General features: G+C 42.2%; 1 protein-coding gene across 8 annotated transcripts in view; it reads right to left on the bottom strand.

Annotated features, from left to right (window-relative positions):
- Positions 1-25,399, bottom strand: part of nectin1b (nectin cell adhesion molecule 1b) — a 336,486-nt gene that overhangs the window by 266,486 nt on the left and 44,601 nt on the right. For 7 of the 8 annotated variants that reach the window (XM_061719802.1, XM_061719796.1, XM_061719799.1 and 4 more), the window contains exon 2: positions 25,097-25,135. The exons of the other annotated variant lie outside the window; for it this stretch is intronic. In XM_061719802.1, coding sequence (XP_061575786.1) covers positions 25,097-25,135 — 39 coding nt within the window. The remainder of the gene's footprint in view (positions 1-25,096; positions 25,136-25,399) is intronic. 8 annotated transcript variants of the gene reach the window in all.

The following is a 25,399-nucleotide window of genomic DNA, read 5'->3' as shown; positions in this document are numbered from 1 at the left end:
CAGTATTAGTATTAGTAGTATTAGTAGTAGTAGTATTATTGGTAGTAGCAGTAGTATTATTAGTAATAGTAGCAGTAGTAGTAGTAGTATTAGTATTAGTAGTAGTAGTATTAGTAATAGTAGTAGCAGTAGTAGTATTAGTAGTAGTAGTAGTATTAGTAGTAGTAGCAGTAGTAGTAGTATTATTGGTAGTAGCAGTAGTAGTATTAGTAATAGTAGTAGTAGTAGCAGTAGTAGTAGTAGTAGTATTATTGGTAGTAGTAGTATTAGTAATAGTAGTAGTATTAGTATTAGTATTATTGGTAGTAGCAGTAGTAGTAGTAGTAGTAGTATTAGTAGTAGTAGTATTATTGGTAGTAGCAGTAGTAGTAGTAGTAGTAGTAGTATTATTGGTAGTAGCAGTAGTAGTAGTAGTAATAGTAGTAGTAGTAGTAGTAGTAGTATTATTGGTATAGCAGTAGTAGTAGTAGTAATAGTAGTAGTAGTAGTAGTAGTAGTATTATTGGTAGTAGCAGTAGTAGTAGTAGTAGTAGTAGTAGTAGTAGTAGTAGTAGTAGTAGTATTATTGGTAGTAGCAGTAGTAGTAGTAGTAGTAGTAGTATTATTGGTAGTAGCAGTAGTAGTAGTAGTAGTATTATTGGTAGTAGCAGTAATAGTAGCAGTAGTAGTAGTATTATTATTGGTAGTAGTAGTAGTAGTAGTAGTATTATTGGTAGTAGCAGTAATAGTAGTAGTAGTATTATTGGTAGTAGCAGTAGTAGTAGTAGTAGTATTATTGGTAGTAGCAGTAATAGTAGTAGTAGTAGTAGTAGTAGTAGTAGTATTATTGGTAGTAGCAGTAGTAGTAGTAGTAGTAGTATTATTGGTAGTAGCAGTAGTAGTAGTAGTAGTAGTAGTAGTAGTAGTAGTATTATTGGTAGTAGCAGTAGTAGTAGTAGTAGTATTATTGGTAGTAGCAGTAGTAGCAGTAGTAGTAGTAGTAGTAGTAGTAGTAGTAGTACTAGTAGTAGTATTGGTAGTAGCAGTAGTAGTAGTAGTAGTAGTAGTAGTATTATTGGTAGTAGCAGTAGTATTAGTAGTAGTAGTATTATTGGTAGTAGCAGTAGTAGTAATAGTAGTATTATTGGTAGTAGCAGTAGTAGTAGTAGTAGTATTATTGGTAGTAGCAGTAGTAGCAGTAGTAGTAGTAGTAGTAGTAGTAGTAGTAGTACTAGTAGTAGTATTGGTAGTAGCAGTAGTAGTAGTAGTAGTACTAGTAGTAGTATTGGTAGTAGCAGTAATAGTAGTAGTAGTATTATTGGTAGTAGCAGTAGTAGTAATAGTAGTATTATTGGTAGTAGCAGTAGTAGTAATAGTAGTATTATTGGTAGTAGCAGTAGTAGCAGTAGTAGTAGTAGTAGTAGTAGTAGTAGTAGTAGTAGTACTAGTAGTAGTATTGGTAGTAGCAGTAGTAGTAGTAGTAGTAGTAGTAGTATTATTGGTAGTAGCAGTAGTATTAGTAGTAGTAGTATTATTGGTAGTAGCAGTAGTAGTAGTAGTAGTAGTAGTAGTAGTAGTAGTAGTAGTAGTAGTATTATTGGTAGTAGCAGTAGTACTAGTCTTAGTAAATGATGCAGTTTTGAGAACGGCCACTGTCAGTTGAGCCTTTGTAACAGATGAAGTACTTCCTCCCTGATAGTATTGTGGAAGCTCAGATGTAATCCTGCGGCTCAAGTACTACGGCTTCAGTCGTCCCGGTGTAACGAGCAGGATGCTAGGAATCATCCGTGAGCGAGGAGGACGAGCTCGCCGCTGAAACCAGACTTCATCTGCATGAAACCCAACCAAGATTCTGCTCCCAGATATTTCCCAAACATGAGCAAGTTCCCTGTCGTAGGCAAAGCTGCAACTCTGCAAATGTAGTTGCACAAAGATTGGCAACACACACACATACACACACACACATATGCAAAGCTGGCGGAGGGAGAGTGGCGTTATCATCCGCGCTGCTGTTGCTTTGTTCTCCCTCTGACAAGAGAGCGACTGCAGGGGACAGTCACGCTCTAATACACCTGAGGTTAGACGCTGCCTAAAGAGTTGCCAACAAGAGAGAGTTCTCGGCCCTATTTCTGGAAGGAAAAGCAAGACAAACAAAGCAGAAAAGTATGTCCAAGCTGGCAGGAAATGAAAACGAGGGGCATGACTCACACCAGGTGAGCCGACTTGGATCAGAGGGGACATACGGGGCGCCATTACAACAGCTGCTGCGCCGTCTGGCCCCGCACTGATAGCGAGAGGCTCGGAAAGGCCTCGGCTCCGAGCTGGGCACGGAACATTCGGCTGTAATAAGGTCTGGCCTGCCAGGGAGCAAGGGAAAGCATGTGCTTTGTGTTGTTTGCATATGGCACAGTGAACGCAACAGCTCCGATGGCGCGTGGACGAGGCCCCGGGAAAATACAGAACCACTGCAGCGATTTGTGATCACAAAGGCCTGAAGGTTGAATTATCATCATCCATCTGGGGCACAAAGATAAATAATAATAAAAGAAAAAATCACATGATTGATTTCTTTTTGTAAACAAAATCAAAGAAGAGGCAGATTAATATTTAATATTTGCACTTTGAAGCTGTAGAAATACACAGCATCCATGCATACACGCTATTGAACCTGATGTTGATCCGGGACGATAACAACGCCATAAAAGTCTCATTGAACAGCAGAACTTTGTGTCCTCGATCCAAAGAAGCCTCTTTCCCACAAACCAAAGGCCATTTGGCAACTCGTCTCACGAGTGATATGCAACCAACGCAGCTCTCTTAGCAACGTTCATCCACAGAAATCCTGCTGCAGCGCGAGGAAGATGATGTGAACCTGAATGCTTATTTTAGAGGAAGCTTCTGGTGTTCACTTTACTCTTCCTCTGCCAAGAAACAAAGCACTAAAGAGGGCTACAATGTATAGAGCAGTAACATATTGGAATAAGCTTCCACCACATTTAACCATGATTAACAATAAAGCTAGATTCAAAAATAAATTAAGAAAAAGCAGTACTTAGCAAGGAAGTCAGTTTTAGTTAGTTGGTTTATTCTGAAATTCTTGGTTTATTCTGAAATTCTGAGCATGTAAAATGGAATATCTTTTGCTGTTTGGTTCTGGATGGTTTCAACAATTTAAGGGTTGTATTCCTTTACATCTCAGATCATTTTTGTTTAGATTTAGTTATGTTTTAATTGTAAGGATTGTATTTTATTGTTTTATGTGTGCAATGTTGGACCCCAGGAAGAATAGTCTACACTGCAGTGAGGACTAATGGGGATCCGTAATAAATAAATAAGCTGCAGCAGGAAGCTTGGCTCGCACCCAGAACCAAATAAAAGTGAGACTGGTTAATGTCTGGAGACTTTAAAACATCACAAGTGGGATCTGCTTCCCCTGGACCTTGATGTGTTTCACTTTCAGTGGACGAAGCACTCGGCAGCCACTTCCTGGAAGCAGGGAAGGGATTTTCTGCCTCTGTGTGTTGGCAGATCACATCCAGGTCTACAGTCTCATCTGCCTCATCTCCTCTACGGCGTGTTTTGGTGTAAACACCTCAGCGAGAAGGGATTTAAAGCTTGTCACATAAAAAACACATCGCCTTATCGCCGTCTCCGATGCTTTGCTTACTCCGCCGTTATTTAAGTGGGATGCTGACAGATAAAACATGGCTTGAGACACTTAGGTTAATGACTGTTTAATGTAGTCCCAGTTCCCACGGCGATGGCACAGGCCTCTGTTCTCCCCCTATTCATGACCACACATGGGGCGCTCAGGGGGAGTCCAAATGCACCGCCACACACACACACACACACACACACACACACACACACACACACACACACACACACACACACACACCCTCCCATTAGCTGCTTGTTTATTCCCTCGGTGGGACTTTTTTTTTTTTTGTTTGAGTAATTTAGAGCTCATCCAGTGGCATTTTGCTCGTGTTGTTATAATGACGAGAAGTTGTTTTCTCAATGTTTTACACAAGAAATGAAGGTATTACTTACGAGAGTAACCAGCAGTTATCTCGCTGCGATGCCAGCGGTGATTCATTCAGCCGGAGGAGCCGTATTCTACTTTTAGAGGAGACATTATTCCTTTTTTTAAAGGTTTTTTCAACGTTTAAAAGCTCTGCCAGTGTTGCTGGCTTCAGGGGGTGGAGTCAGACAACTGACTCCACCCCTTTGCACCATAGGTGCTATTGCACGTTCCCACAGCAGCGTCGGGATGTTTCCAGTGCGTCGCCGTCTTTTCCCTTTGAATGGAGAGACGTCAAGCGTCGCCGAGCTGAGCGCCGGTTCTGCACGTCGCCGCGGGAGCGCGGCCTCTGCGGCTACGCGATGCATGCTAGCCACTAGGGATGGGCGGTATGGACTAAAAAATGTATCACGATCATTTCTGGCATTTATCCCGATAAAGATAAAAATGACGATAAAAAAAATACCAATTCAACTCCACCTTTGTAACTATAAATCTATCTCGCTCTCAGATCTGCCATGTTTGTTACACAAAAACGTCATCAACGGGAATTTATCCTTTTTTCTTTCTTTCTTCCTTCTTTTTTTCCTTCCTTCCTTCTTCCCTTCCTCTTTTCTCCCATCCTTCCTCCTTTCCTTGTTTTCTCCCTTCCTTTCCTTCCTTCCTTCCTTCCTTCTTTTTTCCCTTCATTCCTTCCTTCCTTCCTTCCTTCTTTCCTCCTGCTGTCTCCTTCCTTCTTCCCTTCCTCTTTTCTCCCATCCTTCCTCCTTTCCTTGTTTTCTCCCTTCCTTTCCTTCATTCCTTCCTTCCTTCCTTCCTTCTTTCCTCCTGCTCTCTCCTTCCTTCTTCCCTTCCTCTTTTCTCCCATCCTTCCTCCTTTCCTTGTTTTCTCCCTTCCTTCTCCCCTTTTTTCCCTTCCTTCCTTCTTTCCTTGTTTTCTCCCTTCCTTCCTTCTTTCCTTGTTTTCTCCCTTCCTTCCTTCTTTCCTTGTTTCCTTCCTTCCTTCCTTGTTTCCTTCCTTCCTTCCTTCCTTCCTTCCTTCCTTCCTTCCTTCCTTCCTTCCTTCCTTCCTTCCTTCCTTCCTTCCTTCCTTCCTTCCTTCCTTCCTTCCTTCCTTCCTTCCTTCCTTCCTTCCTTCCTTCCTCCTGCTCTCTCCTTCCTTCTTCCCTTCCTCTTTTGTCCCTTCCTTCCTCCTTTCCTTGTTTTCTCCCTTCCTTCCTTCTTTCCTTGTTTTCTTCCTCCCTTCCTCCCTTCCTTCCTTCCTTCCAAAAATCAGCTTTACACAAAAACGTCATCAACGTGAATTTATATTTTTTACTGCGAGATGACAAATTCTTTTTGGCGGTTTTGACGGTTTATCGTGAACGGTAAAATATCACCCATTCCTACTAGCCACTGATGTCGTTCGAACAGGGACACATTTGATTGGCCGTTTATGGCCGTGGTCTTCAACCCTGGTCCTCAGGACACCTTGTCCTGCATGTTTGAGATGTTTCCCTTCTTCAACACACCCTGATACAAATGTGTCATTAACAGACTTGTCCAGACCTGGATGAGAAGCTGATGACGACCTTTAATTAGAATCAGGTGTGATAATGCAATGCAGCATCTAAAACCTGCAGGACAGGCGGTCCCGAGGACCAGGGTTGAAGAAGGTTTATGGTATGACGAAGGCGCGGTCACGCGATGCTGCTGTGTGAGTGTGCTGTTGCAGTTTTGTGTTGCCCAAACGCAGCATGATGGGGAATTAAGAGGATCTGGGTCTGTGATGCACACAAGCCTGTAAATCCAAAACCCCTCACCGCCCCAGTGAAGTGATAGGCTTGAGCTTTTGTCCTCTTCACTCTTACTCTCTGTTGACTGTGGCCATGAAGCCATTTGTGTCAGAGAATTTGGTTGGAGCGACACTCGGTCAGTGTTTGACGGCGTTTCAGCCAGGTCTCCCGGGTAAACAACGATACACCTGCCAAGCCCTTTCACCCGCCGTCTCTCTGAGCAAACACCAAACTGCAGAGGGAAGCGAAACCTCCCCTGGAACAGATGGTTAGTAGACCTGTTCCTAATTTTCCACTATCTGGTTCAAATTGAAATTTGCTCTTTTGTACAACACGCCGGTTTATTGAAGACAACGCAACATCTGCTGCGCTGTAAATGTTAATGATTATCGGGGAATATTTATTATGTTAGGCAACTTCCCAGTGTGGAATGGCTGCACATTTTCACTTCAACTGCAGCCAGTGGCTGCTTGTTTGCATCAGCGGCCGGGGAACAGTAGTAGTCGTGTGTTTTTTCCAGCAGGGTTGTAGGATTTCTGCCTTCAGCTTTGGCAGCGCGAGGCGGCGGTGGCGGCGGCTACTCGGCTATGATTCTCCCCTAATGCCGCTGCACCTGCCCAGGTTCAGAGCTCACACCAACACAGACACACACACCCCTCAAGCAGCTTTTAGACATTTTAAATGTCAAGGGGGATGCATTAGATTGCCTGTAAGAGAACTTTTCATCTTCGCTCAGGAAGATAATGATTCATCCTTGAATAAAATACCACTGAAATATTTTAAACAAATAAATCTAGCTGATAAACTGGAGTTTATCATGTTCTTTTTCAAGAAAATGTAAATGCACCATCTACGTTGGGTGAAAGAAGCTTCAGGATTTCCTTTAACTAATATTTTTTTTTGTACAAATTTGATTCCAAACGGAAATATGCTGGAAGCTATTTGGCATTTCTGTTGTCTTTGCATGTGGCAATGACAAATAAAGCTGGGTCAAAAATACGGCTTTTGCCCTACAGAGAGAAAGAAAGGGGAGCAAGCGAGAGAGAGAGACAGAGAGAGCATGTATCAAGTGTAAACACAACAGAGCGAGCTCCAACTTGCCACCCCTCCACCCCTCCACCCCTCCACCCCTCGCCCCGCAGCTTAACTAAACAAGGCCACCACGGTTTCGGCTCTACGACACAAAACAAACAAAGCTGACGTTACCTGGCCAAATGGTCAGGTGACATCACCCACTGAAACCCCAATGCAGGCAAATGTAGGTAAACAACAGTTCCGGGTGCAAGTGAAAGGGTCGCCCACCTGGTAAATTAATGACTAAGAGCATTAAGAGTTTTGTGAGTGTGTGTGTGTGGGGGTAAAACTCTAAAAGGAAAGCCAGAAACAGAAGCAGATGCTCAAGAGTCAACGTGGTATCCGAAATCCAACGCCAGTGCGGCGTGAGAGCCATAACAGTCTGATAATAACAGGCTTCATGAGGAAGATCTCAAGCTAAAACACAAGGGAGCACTTACGCAGACGAGACAATTAGTCAACAAGGCAACTCGTTCGCCGAATGGGTTCAGCATACGAATTGATGCACGCTGGTTATTTTTCAATAATGCAAAAGTTTCCCTGGGCTTGGAAAACAAGGGCATCTGCTAGATGTCTTAATAGAAGCGAGCTGATCAATAAATAAAAAGGGGGCCAGCGGCGCAACATCAAAGTGATGCATCGCGGCCTCATGCGGGCCGAAGCCCGGCAGCAGCAGCAGGTACGGGCTCGGGGCACAGAGGAGTTAACGTGTGGGGCTTATATAAATGTGATGTAGAGGATTTCGGCGGAGTTAAGAGGAGAGTGAGACGCGGTGAGAGTAACACATAGAGGGTCAGCTGTGGTGAGCAGATTACAGCACTCAGGATATTAAAGTGGAGGAGACCGTGCTGCAGGCTGCAAAACCCTCCGTGGAAATTTCGGTATTAACACGGGGTGACACAAAGGCTACGTTCACGTATGCCTTTGACATACAAACATAACTTTACAACAGCAAAGCTGCTGCAGAAGCATGCCTCTCCTGATACCCTCATGTCCGGGGGCAGGACTCAAGCAAAGGGATGGGTCCTGACTAAAGTTTAGCGTGCACCATGAATCTTTTCAGATCTATATCAATTTGACATTTAATAATATAACGGTGCCTATAAGCAGAACTTGGAAAGTTTGCAACTTGGTTTTAGAACATTTGAGAATCACTTGCCATTAGGGGTGGGTATTGGGAAGGACCTCACGATACGATACGCATCACGATACTTGAGCCACGATACGATACACATTGCAATATGCCGATAATGCGATATCCCGATTATTATATTCTACATAGTTCACCGAAAAATTTAAAAATGCATTACATATCTTAAAATCCACAAACTGAGTCAAAACAATGTTTTATTATAACTATACAAGCTAAAGTTACAACATATTTGTATATGTTTTTCATATTATTTACATCATATGAAATTAACATTAAATTTAGTATGAGGTTGCTTTAATTATGTGACAAATGATAATAAACACAAGAAAGATGGGTACTAAAACCAAGGACAGGCACAGTGATCAGTCAGTATAGATATAAATCCATATATAAATAAACCTCTGTCCATTATTTTTCATTTTTTAAGGACAGGCAATTGTGTGATATAAAAAACAAATTATAAAATGAAATAAAACGTGAAATAAAACCTGAGCTCAGTGCAGGGCCCTCCCAGGGTTGGTAGAGAGTGGCAATGCCCAGGACTGTCACTTAGGTAGGAGCACTGGGTGATATAATGGGAAAAAAATCGGGGATAAAAAAAAAAAAAAAGAAATCGATATTCAAAATTTGAATATCGATATTGAATCAGCTGGAAAAGTATCGCAATATATTGCCATATCGATATTTTTGCCCACCCCTACTTGCCATCCCTCTCCTTGTGCTTCAGCTCTGATCACAAAGCCCCGCCCAGCAGGAGTACAAACATGATGGTAACTACAGAAATAAAAAAACAAACTCAAATGTATTTTTCCGAATTCGAGTCTTTGCAAGAATAATGGTGACAGATGTCCAGAAGCTCTTCAGTTCTGGCAGGTTAAGTCCTATTTTCATTAGTTTTACTTGAAAAAGATGTAATCTCTAATAAACTGTCACAAGGCAAGCCTCTTACACCTGGAGCTGGCCACGTCTGAGCGATTTCTGGGAGGTCATATTCTAGGATTTCACAGAGGAGCAGCGGACCCACCTCCGTAGGATAACTTCTGCAGCTTTAATGAGTTACAAAAGGCAGGAACTCCTTTCGTAGCATCTGCTACATCATACCCAGTGGAGTCATTTCCCTGCAGAAACTGAAATGTGACTTTTTTTGGTACGCCATGAAGCCGAGGTGTTAAAAAGGTTTTTCAACAGCAGCTCTGAGAAAGATTCCTGGAAGGAATCACCAGGAAAATTACCTAATGTGAGTGTAAAAACCCTTTATAACAAAAAATACGGATTTGACGTTTCCAATTTGCACCCCTTCTAGAGTAATGGAAAGTCACCCAGAAGCTGTGATGAAAAGCTCAGATGATGAATCTCGCATTATGAAGATTCTCTTACGGTTTTATTGTCAGTTTCAGCAAATAGGATTTTATGATTAACATTATTATTAAACCTAACAACTTGGTATAAGCTGATCTCACTTGACTCCTAATATCATCACATTATTTAGTGTATTATGTGTTTAAAGCGTAAAAAGTAGAGGTAAATCCCAGCTAACTAAATGAGTCGCTCATCTGAAAAAAATTGTTCAACTATTAACAATGAAGTCATGCGTGAAAATAATGCCAAACGTTCTAATGGCTTCACTGGGTCCACATGTATCTGTTTGGGCCCGCAGGAAACTTTTCTGACATCATATAGGTCAAACAACTCATCTAAAAAACATTTGTCATAGTCATTTTTTTTAAACGGATAATCATTTGTTGCGTCCCTAATCACATTTAGTTGCCACTTTGATTGCATTAGTGAGTATTAATGCTGTTTTTCAGAGTATGAACCACGAACAACTTCACCGAATAAGCACCGGACAATGAAACACACGGGATTATCCTAAAAAAAAAATGGTTGTGAGTTAGGCGAACAGGAACGGGGGTGGCTGCGTCTGAGTCAGAGCCACAGCAGCAAACCTATGCTTCTGCTAAGCAGTCTGCAAATGCAGCATGAAATGCATATAAAGTCCTGCCAAAAAGTGCTGAGAAAGAGTCTGGCCCCGGACAACCGTGCACGACAAATCCCTCGCTCACACCATCTGTTCCATTGTCCACAAGTAAAGATAAGTCTTGCATGGAGTACAAACACTGAATATGTTCATATAACTATGCCAACCTCTTGTGTTGGATACATTATAAAACATTAAGATTTAAAAAAGAAAAAACTCTTCAGCAGAAACTGGATGATCAATAATTGGCTGCACATAAAAAAAAAGGAAATGGGCATTTGAAGCGAAACCTTCAGCAGGCTCAGTGAAAACCGCACTGAATCCCAACTCCTGATGCAAGGTGACCTTTAGAAATACTCAGAGAGAACAGAATATCGTTTTTGGTGTCTAACCCTGTCGACCTGTCTTTCTGGAGGTTTTTCTTGCCATTTTTTTTTTTTTTTTGACAAAGGCCAACTGATAACTCTCAGGCATGCAGGATGGAGGAGGCTTTTGAGGATAAAAAATAAAGGGGGTCCAGCAAAACAAGAAGCAACGCGGCATGACAGGTGGCTTATTAAACCATGAAAAGAGGCCAAACAATCAATATTTGATTAGTGCCACTTGCGATTTCCGCCCCGAGTAATATTGTATTGGCCTCTGTAGATTTCTAGAAATAAACTAAAACTGTGCATATCATACATTTTTAAAGATGTGTTGAAAAAAAAAAGAGAAGTGAATGTTATCAAAGTGCATCTATAATTGTGGTTGGGACTAAACGGGACAGCAGGGGCAGCCGGCACACAGCTCTGCTTGTTCAACAGACCTATTTTTCTCCGGCTTTGCTGGCGCAGGCCATTTATACAGCGGATCCATTAACATACAGGAGAGGGAATTCACACTCCAGCTGGAGTGGGCAGTGGGTTGAAGCCCCAGTCTGTTATCAATTAACAAGCACACTTAGTATGTGTCTGAGTCGTGATCGCCATGGGACCCAGAATGCCGTGCGTTTGCTCAAAAGTAATGTCACAATAGCTGGTTTTTTGGCCGGTTACCAGACCGTGTCCCGTGTCTGAGCGTTTACGAGACACAAAATCAATTCACCAGTGGCATCTATCTCGCACTGTGACAAACCAGTCGACTCTGTGCACATCTACAAAGAATTCAGTACAAATAAACACGGCTCTGAATTTTTTGCCCTGCAGTCACATCGTTTAGGCATGGATTAGTATCTTGATTTCACCACTGGAGGAATGAATGTGTGCAGCTACTTACGCTGATAAAGTTAGATATGCTACACTTACTTCCTCCTTCAACATGTTATCTTATCTTGTTATGTAAATTATTTTTTGACTTCGGTAATGCATGTGCATTTTAATAACCGTTTCCCCGTCGCGCTTTAATTGCGACATCCAGAGTTTGAGGGGGACATTATTCTCTGAATCCTCCACAAACCTGAAATTACAGCAGAAGCATTGACATCAAGTATACAATGTAAATAAAAATCACAAGACGAGAGGCAGAGATGGCTCCATGGGAACGCCGGAGTTTCTGCAGAAATGTCGGCCTTTGTCACATTCCCGTTTTTCATGTGTGTTTTGATCATAAAGCCTCATGAAATCCCGCGGTTCTCGGCAGAACTCTGAGACCAGGGCTGAACCATTTCCTAAACCACGACCACAGCCCATCTTTCCAAGGCGAGTAAGGCTCCATGTTCCACATACATATAACCGTTGGAATGCTCACCACATCGCAGGACCACGGTCATATTCTGCTGCATGTGCTTTCCAGCTGTCAACTGGGTATTGTCTTTCCCACCAGCCTCCGAGCTCCGTCGTACGCAGCACTTTCTCACAGCGCCGTACGTTTCCGCATGGCAATCTTTAAGTACATTAAACCTTTGCATGACATTACGAAATGCCTCCGATCCGGGGCTAACACCACATCCATGGCTCTTTTAATGACTTCTGCACCCAAAAACGGACAACAAAGAGAGAGCGAGCGAGCGAACAAAGCTGGGTTGCTTTTAAAATCTTAACAACAGCATCAGCAGAGGGAATTTTACGGATGGTTATTTCTCAATAATGTGTAACTCTTATTCTTCGCACTGGGACACAGTTGATGGAAAGCTTTAAAAGAAGACGTGGAATATTAGTGCTGCACAGTTTGCGGCCGCGCTTTCAAGAGGGAAGCGACTGGCATGGAGTCATGAACCACAAAGCCACAGCAAGGGGAGAGCAGCCTGAAAAACCCCAATCGAGCGGTGCGAGTCACTCCAGACTCCAACGGCTGTTACAACTCAAACAAGGTCTTTTTGATACAGAGAGCTTGAATACAGAAGCTATTTGGTAAATCTCAGTGATGTGCAATGGGGGGAAAAACAGGACAGATGCTCATTAAAAGCAACCGGGAGAAGGAGAATGGGAGTAGTGATCAATCACGGGAATCAGAAATCCTGAACAGACTCTCCGGGCTTGACTCGGTTTCATCTGAAATCACCGCAGTGGGTGGGCTTAGGGGGGAAGAGAGGGAAAAAAGTCAGGAAATTAACTTCTTTTTTTTTTTTTTTTTGGCCCATAAGTGCAGTTGTTGCCATTGTAACTCGAGAAGTACTCTCAGTGGTATTGGGGGTAGAAGAAAAGTGTATCCAGATGACTACAATTAGATTAACAATCATTAAATGCACATCTATGCATTTCAATGTACAAAAGAAGATTAAGAAAAAAAGAAAAATTAGAGGCGAAGAGAGTCAATGACCAAAGGTGAAAATGGCCTCGTGAGGCTGGAGATAATTGTGTGGCTCGATGCAATTTCATTGTGGTCGCAATGTAACTGTGTGAAAATACTCCGCTGACAGTTTGCACTATTAACTGCAATCAAACCAGTCGTAATTACCCTCCGCGTTAAAAGATATTCCCCAGTTAAAGCTGGGACTCCGGATGCCGGGGGTGGGGGGGGGGAATGCACAGCGAGAGGATGAAACAAAGAGCGAAAGCCCCGCGACAATCCTGATAGTGTATTACTATTGATCAGCAGCAGTGAAAGCAAAGCGGTCATTCACAGGGAGACTCAACAACTCGATTAGGCCAGATAAAAACCCACGCCACTCAACCGACGGAGTCACGTGCACGTGCTTTTTAAGGAAGAAAAAGAAACCGAGTGGCAACGAGTCCGAGACCCACAACCAGTACTGGAGTTGAGGGGGGATGAGGGGGGATGGCATCCCCCCTGAAATAAAAATGGTCAAAATCATCCCCCCTGTAAAACTGCCATCCCCCCTTTCCATCCCTTATGTCATTTCATCAATGAATGTGGTTTTACTGCTATTTCAACATTTAGAGTCATCACCAGAAAAATTACTTATTTGACAATTTTCACCTGTTTCAGGTAAATTTTCACTTGAAATAAGTAGGAAAATCTGCCAGTGGGACAAGATTTATCTTCTCACTGCAAGCAAAAAAATCTTGTTCCACATGCAGATTTTTCTACTTATTTTAAGTGAAAATCTACTTGAAACAGGTAAAAATTGTTGTTTTTTCCAGTGATGAGTCGTGTTTTAAGTGTTATGAGATTTTTTTACTAAAATGAGACATTTTAACTAGAAATAAGACAAATATTCTTAAGATTTTGAGTTTTTGCAGTGATCCATTTAACTTATCCTGTGAAGGACAGAGTCATATTGATAAGTTCAGAAAACTGTTTTTTATTGTTGTGTTTTGATGTATTTGATGTAAGTCCAGTGGATATTTAAAGCTTACAGAAGGCTGCATTTAACTGCTGCTATGTCATTCCTGCAGTATTTCTGCAGCTGTTTTGGTCAGTGCTATTATTTGTAATATATTATATTATTTGTAATCAGCACAAATTATCTGTCCCCATATGATAAAATCCACCATCCCCCCTGATCTTTTTTTACAACTCGAGTACTGCCCACAACCCCGGCGATTCAGTCTCTCCAAGTCAAGGCGAGGAGGAAGGCGGGCAAAAGTTTCATAGTCACAAACAAAGTGGTGAAAGTTTAATCGCCCACGCTCTGACATTAACCGCATTTGAAATGTGCTGACAGGGGTCAGATCTTTAAAAGACACCAACTAGGCTAAAAAGCTGCACACTTGCACGTACGCGGCTTTTTTCCTCGGGGCTGCGGGGAGTATTATTCAGAAACGCTCGCCCTCGAGCCGGCCCTCCCTTACTGTCTGTGCCGCGGCTCATTCATTGTTTGACGGGATTGACAAGCTCCCTGGCAGAGCTGATTAAAAGCTTTAAGGTCAGAGAAGTGGGACAGATATCGAGCGTACACCTGTCTCCTCGCTGTGAGCCAGTCCCCTGTTGGGTGTGTCCTACCACTGGCACAGGATCAATGCTTCCATTAAAACCCGACCTGAACTACCGTTTCACTTCCCTGACAGCAACTGCTTTGGCTTGCAAAGAACCTTTCACCTGCCGCTTCCTCATTCTGCTTCCTTCTGTCCTCCGGCTGTGTCAAAGATGGATGATTTTATTTATATATTTGTTTTTTTAACCGCGTTATGAGAAATCTCCGCAGAGAAGAGCATGTGAATTAACAAAAAACATCTTACAGTGGATTTATTCAGTTCTAGCTTAAGGCATTTCCATCATGAATGCTCACATAAAAATAACTTTGAAGGCCCAGCTTGCCAACTGAAGATTTGCCAAAGGATTATAGATCATTAAAGAGATGTTTCAAGTTCAGTTGAAGCCTCTCCAAATAAGTTACCGAATCACAGGGATAATAGTGTCTCGGGCCACATGTTTTCTGTCTTCTTTCAAATCGAAGCCGAGTCCCACAAACCGGAACAGCTGGTCATGCTCCGCAGAGCCATAATCCAGAAATGGACATTTCAATTTACTCCGGCCTCAGTTTGGGATGATAGTGAATTAAGATATCTTCTCCTGTGGACACCGTACCGGTTTCATCCCTTCAGGTTGGTTTTTTCACCCAAAGGTTTTTTGCAGAAGAAAAATGATCTGCTTTTTGACACTGTATCCCACAGTAATCTATGAAATGAAACCTAATACCATAGCTTTAGCTGTGGGATAAGACCTGAAAGGTTGGGTGACTTTTACTAAACCATATCTCAGACTGTGTCCCATGCACCCCACTCATCGCTCGCTTTCATCTCCACCGCACTTCCATATCAGTGGTTCCTGGATCCCTCCCTTATAAAGTCACCTAGCTGGTATTCCTTGATCTGACTCAGTGAGCACAGGAGACGCATTGTGCTCCAGTTTCTATCACATAAATAGAGTTTGCAATCGTGCTTCTATTTCCTGTGGGAAAACAAAACAGCTGAGTGAAGTGACTCAACAAACATAACAGGGAATTTTTAAGACATTATTAAAGATTATCAGTCTGGCACAGCTCATTTCCACATAAAAAAACCAACAACAAAAAAACAGCCCATCGCACTCATCATTCTAGTAGTTTCATGTCATAATTTCATTGTCTGTGGAAAGAATAATAGGGAGCTGTTGCTCCGCTTAATTAAAAAAGATAAATATATACGTTTCAGTGATTGACTACAAATGAGCCACAGAGAGATTTTTCTGTTTATATAGCACTCGTGAATGGATTATTCCCAGTAAAACAATTACATTGCACTTCTTATTTCCAGGAACTATGCAAGTTTTTAATCACTTTGCGTCTCCACGTGTGGATATTTACCGAGGACGGAGTGCGGCGGCGAGGTGAAAGGAGGGAATTCACACTCTTGAGATGCGTTTTTTCCTTTTTTTTTTTTTTTCGGGTTGGTGTTAAAGTGGACTCGCAGGAGGGAAGAGAGAAGGTGTTGGTGAAGTGCGAGGTCACAGCTCCATTTGCAGCTTTTCTTTGGGCCTATCTTTCGCAAGCATTTTATCTTATTAAAAAAGGAACAGGCAGGAATATTCAGTGAGATGTCCTTAAGGCACGCTGATGTTTTAACCATTTGTGCCCTCCTTGTATATGTGCATGTGGTATATCTGTATGTTACATTCAGCACATTACACACTGAGACTGTATTTTAACAGTAATTGCATATCAACTGTAGAAAGGTTTAAGGTTTGAAAGGTTGAACTTTCCTATTCAGAAACTAACACTTTTAATTAGCTTTTTTTGTTGCATACAGTTCTTTCTCTATTGCTCGAAGGATTTCACTGGTATTTACTGAGACAATTACAAAGTGCACCACTCCTTTAGGTTTAATCCAGTCACAACTTCAGAGGTGCGTAAAGCTCTCACGCTTCATTCGCATTAGAGAACTGACACGTCCAGATGTTCACATTGGCAGCGGACTTTATTCCACTGCCACTTTGGCGCATTTCTCACAAATGAATTGCCTTCTGGGTAGGAATCTGCTTTTGCTCTGTCATTGTTTAAAAGGGGCGATATTGCTGACCTAAATAACTTAGAGGCCAACTTAAAATTGCTTAGTTGTTTTAAGATTTCCAAATCCCTTGTGAAAAAACAAAAACAGCTAAAGGAGTTTCTGTCTGTGAATAATATCAAACTGCCAATCAGGCTTTAGAAAAGGACACAGCACAACCATAGAAGCCTTAAAAGTAATAAATGACTTAACTGCATCCTTCGACAGCAAGGCTTTTTATTGACCTGTCTAAGGCATTTGGCAGAGAGGCTCATGCGGCACTATATCACTGTAGGACTATAGAATGATCTGAAAATAATCAGGCAGATCTCAGTGTCTCACTTTATCCCCCCTTGAACCAAGGGTGCTCCTCAGGGATCAATATGAGGACCGTTCCTGTTTGCTTTGTATGTAAACAGTTTGTTTTGGGGTTTTGTAAAAAGATTTTTGCGGCACTAGTGGGCTTTGTTGGGACAGGAAAGTAGTGGGACAGGAAACAGGTAGAGAGAGGGGGGAAAGCACGCAGCAAAGAGCGACAGGCTGGGACTCGAACGTGCACTGCCTGCACGAGGGGTCATAGCCTCTGTAAATGGTGCCCGCTTAACCCACTAAGCTATGCAGGGTTCATGTACCGTTTTAATCAAAACATACTTAATGGCAAATTTCCCATTCATGCTGATGATGCAGCATTGTGCTGCTTTGACCCAATCAGCCTCTCTGTCAGCTGCAACGTGCTTTTAATATTGTCTGGCACACTTGATGTGATTCACAGTTTGTTCTGAATAATACAAAAACAAATCTCATTGTTTTCAAATAAAAAACACTAAAACTCCTCAATTTTACTCCAATTATTAAGGGGCCTCATTTAAAATGGAGTGCGTAGGATTCATACTAAAAGTGCACGTACACCCAAAAGCCGAAAATGGCGGGCGCAAAAAAAAAATCCGGATCTATAAAACCGCGTGCACGCACATTTGCACGCAATGTGCGCACAGTCCAGCTGGAAGGTTGCGCAGGTGAATCCGCCTCATATCCCGCCCTCTACACGCCCACTTTTTACCATAAATGGTATGTTCTTGCATATGAATGAGCCTGCTGAGCATGCGCAGCAGCTTCATGCAGCCTGTTTGGCTTCAGAATGAATGAGACACCGTGCCACTGAATTTCACTGAGATCTGAGATCTAGATGTTGTGGATGAGGTGGAGGACAGGAAAACGACATTATTTAGTGGTGACAGTAAAAGTAGTAAGAGTATATAAATAGTATAAAATAATTAAAGCGAGTGAGTGGCAGCACGCCGTTTCTGCGCTAAACGCTGAGCCCCCCGGCGCAACATATTGGGTCCCAGTGGGAATAACTTCAAATCCCAGTTGATGTTTCTTCATTACACTTTAAATATGACAATGTAGCATAAAAGTTTTGTATTTAATTTGCGGCTAAAAAGAAACGTGTTTCCATCAACATTATGTCTTGATAGATGTTGTTACATCCATGTATTTTGTACGTTAAAAAGTACTGTGGTTCATTATAAACCTTCAAACCTTTCACATCACTACACACTCTAATTGGGGCTGGGTGGTATTGTGGAGACTCAAACACCGGGATACTATTATCAATAATGCAATTGTTTTAATGATACTGTATCAACACAATTAAATCTTCTCAAAAAGTAATGGAAGTCAATGGTCTTATTCCAATTAATTGATAATTTCATCCGTGTCTAATGACCACACTGAAAGGCTTTTGCTGATCCGTCCACTTAGAGTCAGCTGCAAAATAACCTGAATTTCTCTCACCAGGATGTAAATGCCAATGTTTTCGGTTACACTGCATTAGATAGTGGAAATGTCTGTTGTCTGGAAATGATAGCCTTGGTGAAAATTCCCCATCTCCGCGGTGCCCTTCACAGATTGCAAGTGTTCCCCCTGCTCCTAAACTCACTCACTCAAACACTCAAAAGGCTGGTAGGAAATATCCAAGCTCCAATGAGCTCAGTGCTGTTGTCTGGACAACTGACAAAACTGTATTTGTGCACTCAAAGTGTTGAGAATGGGTCCTAAAATGAGGATGCAGGATGGAGCTGTGGCAGGTCTGTCCCTTGCAGGAAGAACCCTGTAAAATGTTGATTTAAACTGGTTATGATTTTAAATTGTCTTGTGCACTGCTCTGCCAGGCATGTCGATGTGGCGAATGCGGCTAGTGATACTTTAAAAATGATGGATATGTTTCATTTAAAAAATGGAAAAATTGTGGATAACATTGATATTAATTTTCTGCTGGAGGAAACTATAAATTAAAAAAATTATTACACCAAAAAAAACTGTATTTTTCAGTTATACCAAGGGAACTGTAGGACTCTGTTTGCATTTTGCTCTCAAAACTAAAGATAAACATGGAACAGTTTCTTCGGCTGAAACCATTTCTTTACCATTTGTTGTTTGCTGCCTACACGATGTCTTCTTGGACAAACTTAGTGTCTCTCTCAGCATCTTCTCCAATTATAGCTGACACAGCAGACAATTATTTCAGTTATCTGTGACCATCAGTCAATGAGGTTGAAAATGAGGAGAATCTGTGTGGGGTTGATGGGAAGGTCAGGTTCTGTTCACACCTGCCATCAACATGCTTCTGGGGTGATCTGTTCGCAACAGGACGGCGCTCAATCAACGTTTCAATTCCCACATTGAAATCCAGTGGTCTTCACTGTCCTGCATGTTTCAGATGTTGCCGATTCATATTAGTGGACAGAACAGAGCTTGACGACAAGCTGAACCAATCAGGTGTGTTTGAGCAGGGACACATCTAAAACACGCCGCGCAGCGCCTTCTGAGGACCGGGGTTGAAGGACACTCGCATCGATCACATTTAAAATTGAACTGGGCCACGATGGTGCACACCAAGCAGCGTTTCTGCTTACTGGACCAATTCCCCTGAGATCCCTGTTGCAGAGCAGAGACACATACTGATCCATGGCCACATCAACAAGTGACACGCGAGTCAGAAATCTTGGATCCTTTGGGTGGAACAGAACGCTCGAGATGGATCCAGCATTGCTTTGATTACTTTAGCACATTAGACACGGGCCGGACTTTTTTTCCTCCTGCCATTTGAAAACAACTTTGCATCTGGTATTCGCAGGCAGAAAAGGCTGCATGTTTATTTGCTTATTTGTTGTATTTAATAAGGATCCCCATTAGTCTTCACCATGGGAAGACTATTCTTCCTGGGGTCCACACATAGAAATACAAAAGATTACAATAATCACAACTAAAAAAGGGTGAGAAACATTCACTAGAATTCCTAAAATAATAAATTGAAACAAAAATAAAAGATTAAGTAACCAACCAAAAACATCCACATCTTAAGTAACAATATTTGCTACTATCACCAGATCTGTATACACTTTTGAACAAAATAGTTTGCAACGACTTTATAATTTATAATATATTTATACTACTATACTATATATACTCATAGCCTAGAGTAATTTAGAATATATTTACTATTAAATTTATAATATACTTACAATTTGCAAAATAATCACGATGTATACCTAGGACCGATCATAACTTCCTTCTGAACCACAGCTGCTTCAGTCTCCTTTTAAAATTTGACGCCTTGATTATTGCAACTATACATGGGGGGAGATGGTTCCAGTGTGCTCTATACATTACTGTTTTTTTCAATGCATTGGTTCTGGGCATAGTCAGAGAAAAGTGATTAGCTAGGGCCAGTCTGGTATCATAGCTGTGTCTATTATTTGTTGGTAGAAGCTGCATAAACAAGAAGCCAGGTTTGCGTAATATACAGATATTTTTCAAAAAAATAATCAGGCTGCATGCTAGTCGATCCTCCAACATCATCCAAGACAGCTCAGCATGCATGCTCTCAACATTGCTTTGGATAGAGCAGCGGAGAGCAAGGTGTGCTGCTCTGTTCTGAGTAGAGCCGTACATGTAGAGCGTGTACAGCTGGGAGGAGATGGTGAGAGCAGGTGGTCAGCTGGCACTCGTATGGAGACGCCCTCTAATGCCAGCGACGGTCCGACTTATTCAGAGCTCATATTATCTACATATTGTTTTCAAGCTTACGCCGTAATTCGCTTGACTTTTCTTTCGTAACACTGTTGTGCTGGATTTGTGCATGAAAAGTGCTGCGTAAGTAAAGCTGGTTGAGATGCACGCTAATGTGATCCGTCGCCTGCATGTTCAGCTCCATTATGCAGTTTCAAGTATTGCGTTGGCGGCCTGTTGTCTGTTGACGTCTTGGTTGTTGTTCACCTTACCGGTTCTACAAATTGCTTTCGTTGTGCTCAAAGCGACACACTTCTGCAACATGCCGCCCTACGACTGCATGATCACTGGGTTACTGATAGAAAAACAGGACTTCCCAAGGTTGTACGCTGAAGCACACACAATGTACCGAAAATAAAAAAATCAACTGGAAGAAAAAAGGACATGAGAACAACGTTTATTTGATGCATCGGTCTCAATATCAGCAAATTATTGTTTAAAGCCGATGGGATGGAGATCTGATCGATCCGGTCAATTACTGAACCTCTAGCTGTCAAAGCCGTGTAACAGTTTCACATATTATAGACACACGTATCATCTAAAGTTCTCATTTATACTCCCGCGGCACATGTACGACTCCCACCAGATGCTGTCGCTGTCTTTGGTCAGATAAATCAATGGCTGATGAAGGCCACTGATGTGTTTAAAGATCTCCCCATGCGGGGTTCATGCTGCTTCTATCCGCCCAGCGACGATGCAGGCTCGCACGCTACGCAGTCGCACAGCCGACCCCTCATACATGATGCATCCGCTGGCCTCAGCTGAGCTGCACGTGACTGAGGTAAAAGGTTTTCCTTGTTTGTTCTATCATGAACTGTCTTCTCTTTTCCTGTTTGTAATCATCATCGGCGGCTGAGGATGAGGCCCTTTAACGACAGCTTAACAAAACAAACGATAAATAATGTTTTACCTAAATTGTTTCTCATTTGTCAGCCTGACAGTGTTCTCAGCCGAGCTTATATGTAAATGTGTTTCTGTTTATAGCAGCTATACATATGTAAGAGGAAGATTTGTCGAGTTTATCAACACCAGCCTATTATTCCAAGTCAAAGTCAATTTAAATACTTCTTTTTATTTATTTTTTTATTCCAGCGAAGATCAAAGATGTTTCTTCCCCGAGAGGTGGGAACATCATTGGCGTGCAGAAAATAATGGCGTATTGTCTTTACCACTCCCCGAACAGTTAGCAATGATATTGCTCGCACGCTGTAGTTTTGAAATGCAATTTACTTTATGAATACAAACGCCTCTCTCGTCTTAATCCCTCTGTTGTGGAAAGAAGGGAGAAAAAAAAGCATGAATAAGAAAGCGGTTAAATATTTATATAGCCATTTTCCTGTTGTGCTCGGCTGCACTAAAATAAAACTCGTTGTGACCTAGTTAGAAGGAGCGTCACGTGGCGAGGCCTCGTCTTTGAGGCTGGCCAAGCGTCCGGTAAGGGATGCAGTTGGATCCTTATTGACTGTTTGTTAGCACGGCGCGGGGGCAGCCAGGTCCCCGTCCTACTCCTCGGCTGATTAGGCGGCTGAAGGACAGAGTCTGTCTGCTCTGGCTCCTCCGCTGCCTTTGCTAATGGGCCGCCGCGCCCCTGAAGGATGAGCAGGCCCGGACAGGCTGAGGTGACGCTCGCCTCTTTCCCACAGCTCAGCCGGCTGGACTTTGCTTGGCTGATGAACTGTGACGGGACACAACTCCAAGGTTGTTTGTTCTGCCTTTCTTCTTTTTTTTTCCCCTCCCTTTAAACCAATCAAAGCAGGAGTGTGAAACATCACTGAACTTTGCTGATGGCTCTCAACTTTCATATCAGCGGGCTCGGCTGCACCCGCCGGCACGCTCCGGCGAGCACCTGAAGGATCCTCACTGTCAGAATGTAAGAATTGCCCGTCGTATAGCCAGCTGGTTACATTTCAAAACACAAGAAGAGCGTAAACAACATCGCCAACCTGCCTGGACACGCTTTTTTCCTCGCACACCTTGAAATGAGTCAGTCCTGTGATTGCGCACAACAGAGCACTCAAAGCTTCACCCGTCTTGTTACACAAATAAATCCAATCCAAAGAGTTCTAGACACAGATGTGCACAAGTACGTTCAAGGTGACTAATACCGCTTTGAATGGTATATACTGTATCAGATCACTTCCACATGCAATTTTTCCTTCAGTTAGACACCCTAATGCCGGCAGTTAGGGGCCTCAGAGCACACTGCCGAGCATTAAAAAGAGTCCCAAGTGTTGTAAAGGCTTTTAGTTTGTGCAGCTCGTTCAACTATTTACCATTCAGAGCCAACACAGAAGCTCATGTCACCGTAGTGAAAGAGCTCCTTCAGGTTTGATGAAATGGAGCTTCACATCAACCACAAACTCTCCCTGCTCAAGTCTACAAAAGCAATCATGAGGAAATTGTACATTTACGACAGAAAAAAAAATAAAAAAAATCCCCACAAGCATACGAGCCATCAAAATCTTTGCAGTTTGAAAGCCACTTTAAATGTTGATCAGTTCCCCAAAGACGAATTCTTCTACGTGTTCAGACATGAACACCGACTACAGGTCCACACTCTTGGAAAGTAAAGCTCTTGCAGGCAACTATTAGCTGCCCCTGTATTTAAAACAAACGTCTTACACACAAAACAAATGTTTGTGGACTTTTAAAAATGCACAAAGCATCCTATTATCCAACATCCTCCACTGTAGATTTACCTTTAGTAGCAATAACTGGAATTTCTGTCTTACATGATTAATCTTTTCAATGTTGTGGAGGATTTTGGTTCACTTTTGCTACCAAGAGTCCTTCATTTCACTGAGGTTTGCAGGTATTTGTTTATGCCCAACTCTTAGGGTCCAACCACAGCCTTTCAGTCAGGTCTGGACTTTGGTTCAATCCTCTTTGTCAGCTTTCCTGTTGCAGGTGGTAATGGTTACCTAGTCTTGTTCCGAGACCCAATCTTAGCCAAGCTCGCGGTGTCAGGAAGACGGCTTTAGATGTGATTCTTAATAGATTTTTGACGATCTCCATGACCTGAATGACGGAGTCTACACCAGCGTATCGATAACTGCAAGCCCAGATCATCACTCCTTCACCCCCGTGCTTCAGAGCTGGTTGAGGGGTTTGTGCTTTAAAGCCAGGCGGCTTCACTTTGGACATTAACCCGAGAACCCTGTTCAAATGCAGCTTTGCAAAACTAAGTGTAATGCTTTTTTTTTTTTTATTAGAGAGAAGTGACGCTACCCTGACAAACCCATCAAACAGGCCAGACTGGTTCAGTCTGTTTTTTACTGTCCTGCCCTAAACTGTAACGGTTAACATGCTAACCGAGACCTGCAGATACAGCTGTTGGGTTTTTCTCTTCTTCTTCTGTCATTTGCAGTTCTCTGAGCTTTGCACAGGGCCATTTCTTTTAAATTACTTCCTGATGAATAACTTTTTGCTGTTCTTGCATGACTGCAGTCTACGTGCAAAAGCCCCCTCCCCTCCCCCCACCGCAGCAGCCACTTTACACTTTCACAATAGTGTTGAAGAGAAAATTAAGTATGAGAAAAACTTCAAAACACATTTCTGTGATTGTAAATTGTTAAAAACACACCCACAAAGCAGCTGGATCACATCCAATCACAAGGGTTATGTTGCCATCTACTATTTTACTGCATCGTTCTCCTAGTTTTCTACTCCGTGCATCTAAATTACTGTTAACTTTTTCCAAAGCTGCCATGACGAATCTCTAATGTCTTTTTTCATGAATGTTTTATCTAAATTCCTTTCTTTGTTTTCACTTATGTTGAAAGTTTCTTTTAGCTGACTCAGCACTTCTGGATGTCAGGGTAGGGCTGGGCGATTTTGGACAAAAATAAAATCCAGATTTTTTTCTCTGAAAACCCGATTTTCGATTTCGATTTCTTTGGTAAAACTACAAAAGACAATGGAATAAATTGTTTCAAATATTTTATCTTTATTTAAAAAAAAAAAAAGCAAACAAATTTCCCTATTGGGAATGAAGTGCAATTGAAAGATACTGTAAATCCTCCTTGAGTTTCGTAAAGTGACAACATTTACGATTTTCTTGACCAAACAAAGATGACTAGACGAGCTCTGTCTGTAATGCAGCCAGCTGCAAAAAAGGAAAATCCATTTTCCGATTTTCCTTTTTTTAACATCGATTGTGATTAATAAATCCGATTTAGATTTAAAATCGATTAATCGCACAGCCCTATGTCAGGGTCTTCTCTATTGTGTGCTGCTTGTTGATTTGGCAACATAAACCAATTGGAAAGCGAGGAAATACCCATCAACCCCTATGCCCGGTTTCTAATCACTTCACCTGATGTGTGATTTAGTTTCACCTGAAGGAAAGCACACAGACACCGAGAGAAATCACACACTTTCCCAAGGTTTCAGTCAGAGATGTTCCTGGTATGAGATGACGGCATTGGTAGGTTGTTGGCACATGTCTCATTTACCAGGAACAGCCCTGAAAGGAACGCGTTGGGAGTTTTTTGGGCACTAGTGGCCTCTGATCAGAGTAGAGACAGCGTAGTGGAAACACAGCAGCTTAAAAAGGACCAAGGAGGACACCTTGGAGCTCAATGGTTCCAACCCAGACCACCTCCAGTGGAAATCCACCAGGTGGTCATGTGGACCAAAGAGTCGTAGGAACCTCTGAGTTACAGGGAATAAAAGATCTCCCATAAGACAACGTACCTTTGGTCTTCAGTGGTAATGGCGGTGACGACAGTAACCCTGAAGTGACATAAAAATTCACGTCAGAATTTCAGATCAGTTGAGTCCATTCATCAGTGTTGTGTTTGGGTTAGTACTTGGTACATTTTAGGACAATTAGAGAAGGTTCCCTCGTAATGGTGCTTTCTGGCCGTTGCACTTTACAGTCACATGATCTGGAACCGTACATGCATGAATATATAAGAGATGCTTCACGGTCACAGTCGTGTTGAGGAAGCTACAACTCTGAAGTAGGAACAAAGACAAAAAGATCCCTGTGGTGTA

The sequence above is a fragment of the Cololabis saira genome, chromosome 4 (assembly GCF_033807715.1).
Source record: "Cololabis saira isolate AMF1-May2022 chromosome 4, fColSai1.1, whole genome shotgun sequence".
In the NCBI taxonomy this organism is placed as follows: domain Eukaryota; kingdom Metazoa; phylum Chordata; class Actinopteri; order Beloniformes; family Belonidae; genus Cololabis; species Cololabis saira.
The sequence above is the reverse complement of the archived record's forward strand: the minus strand, read 5'-3'. Positions and strand labels throughout refer to the sequence as shown.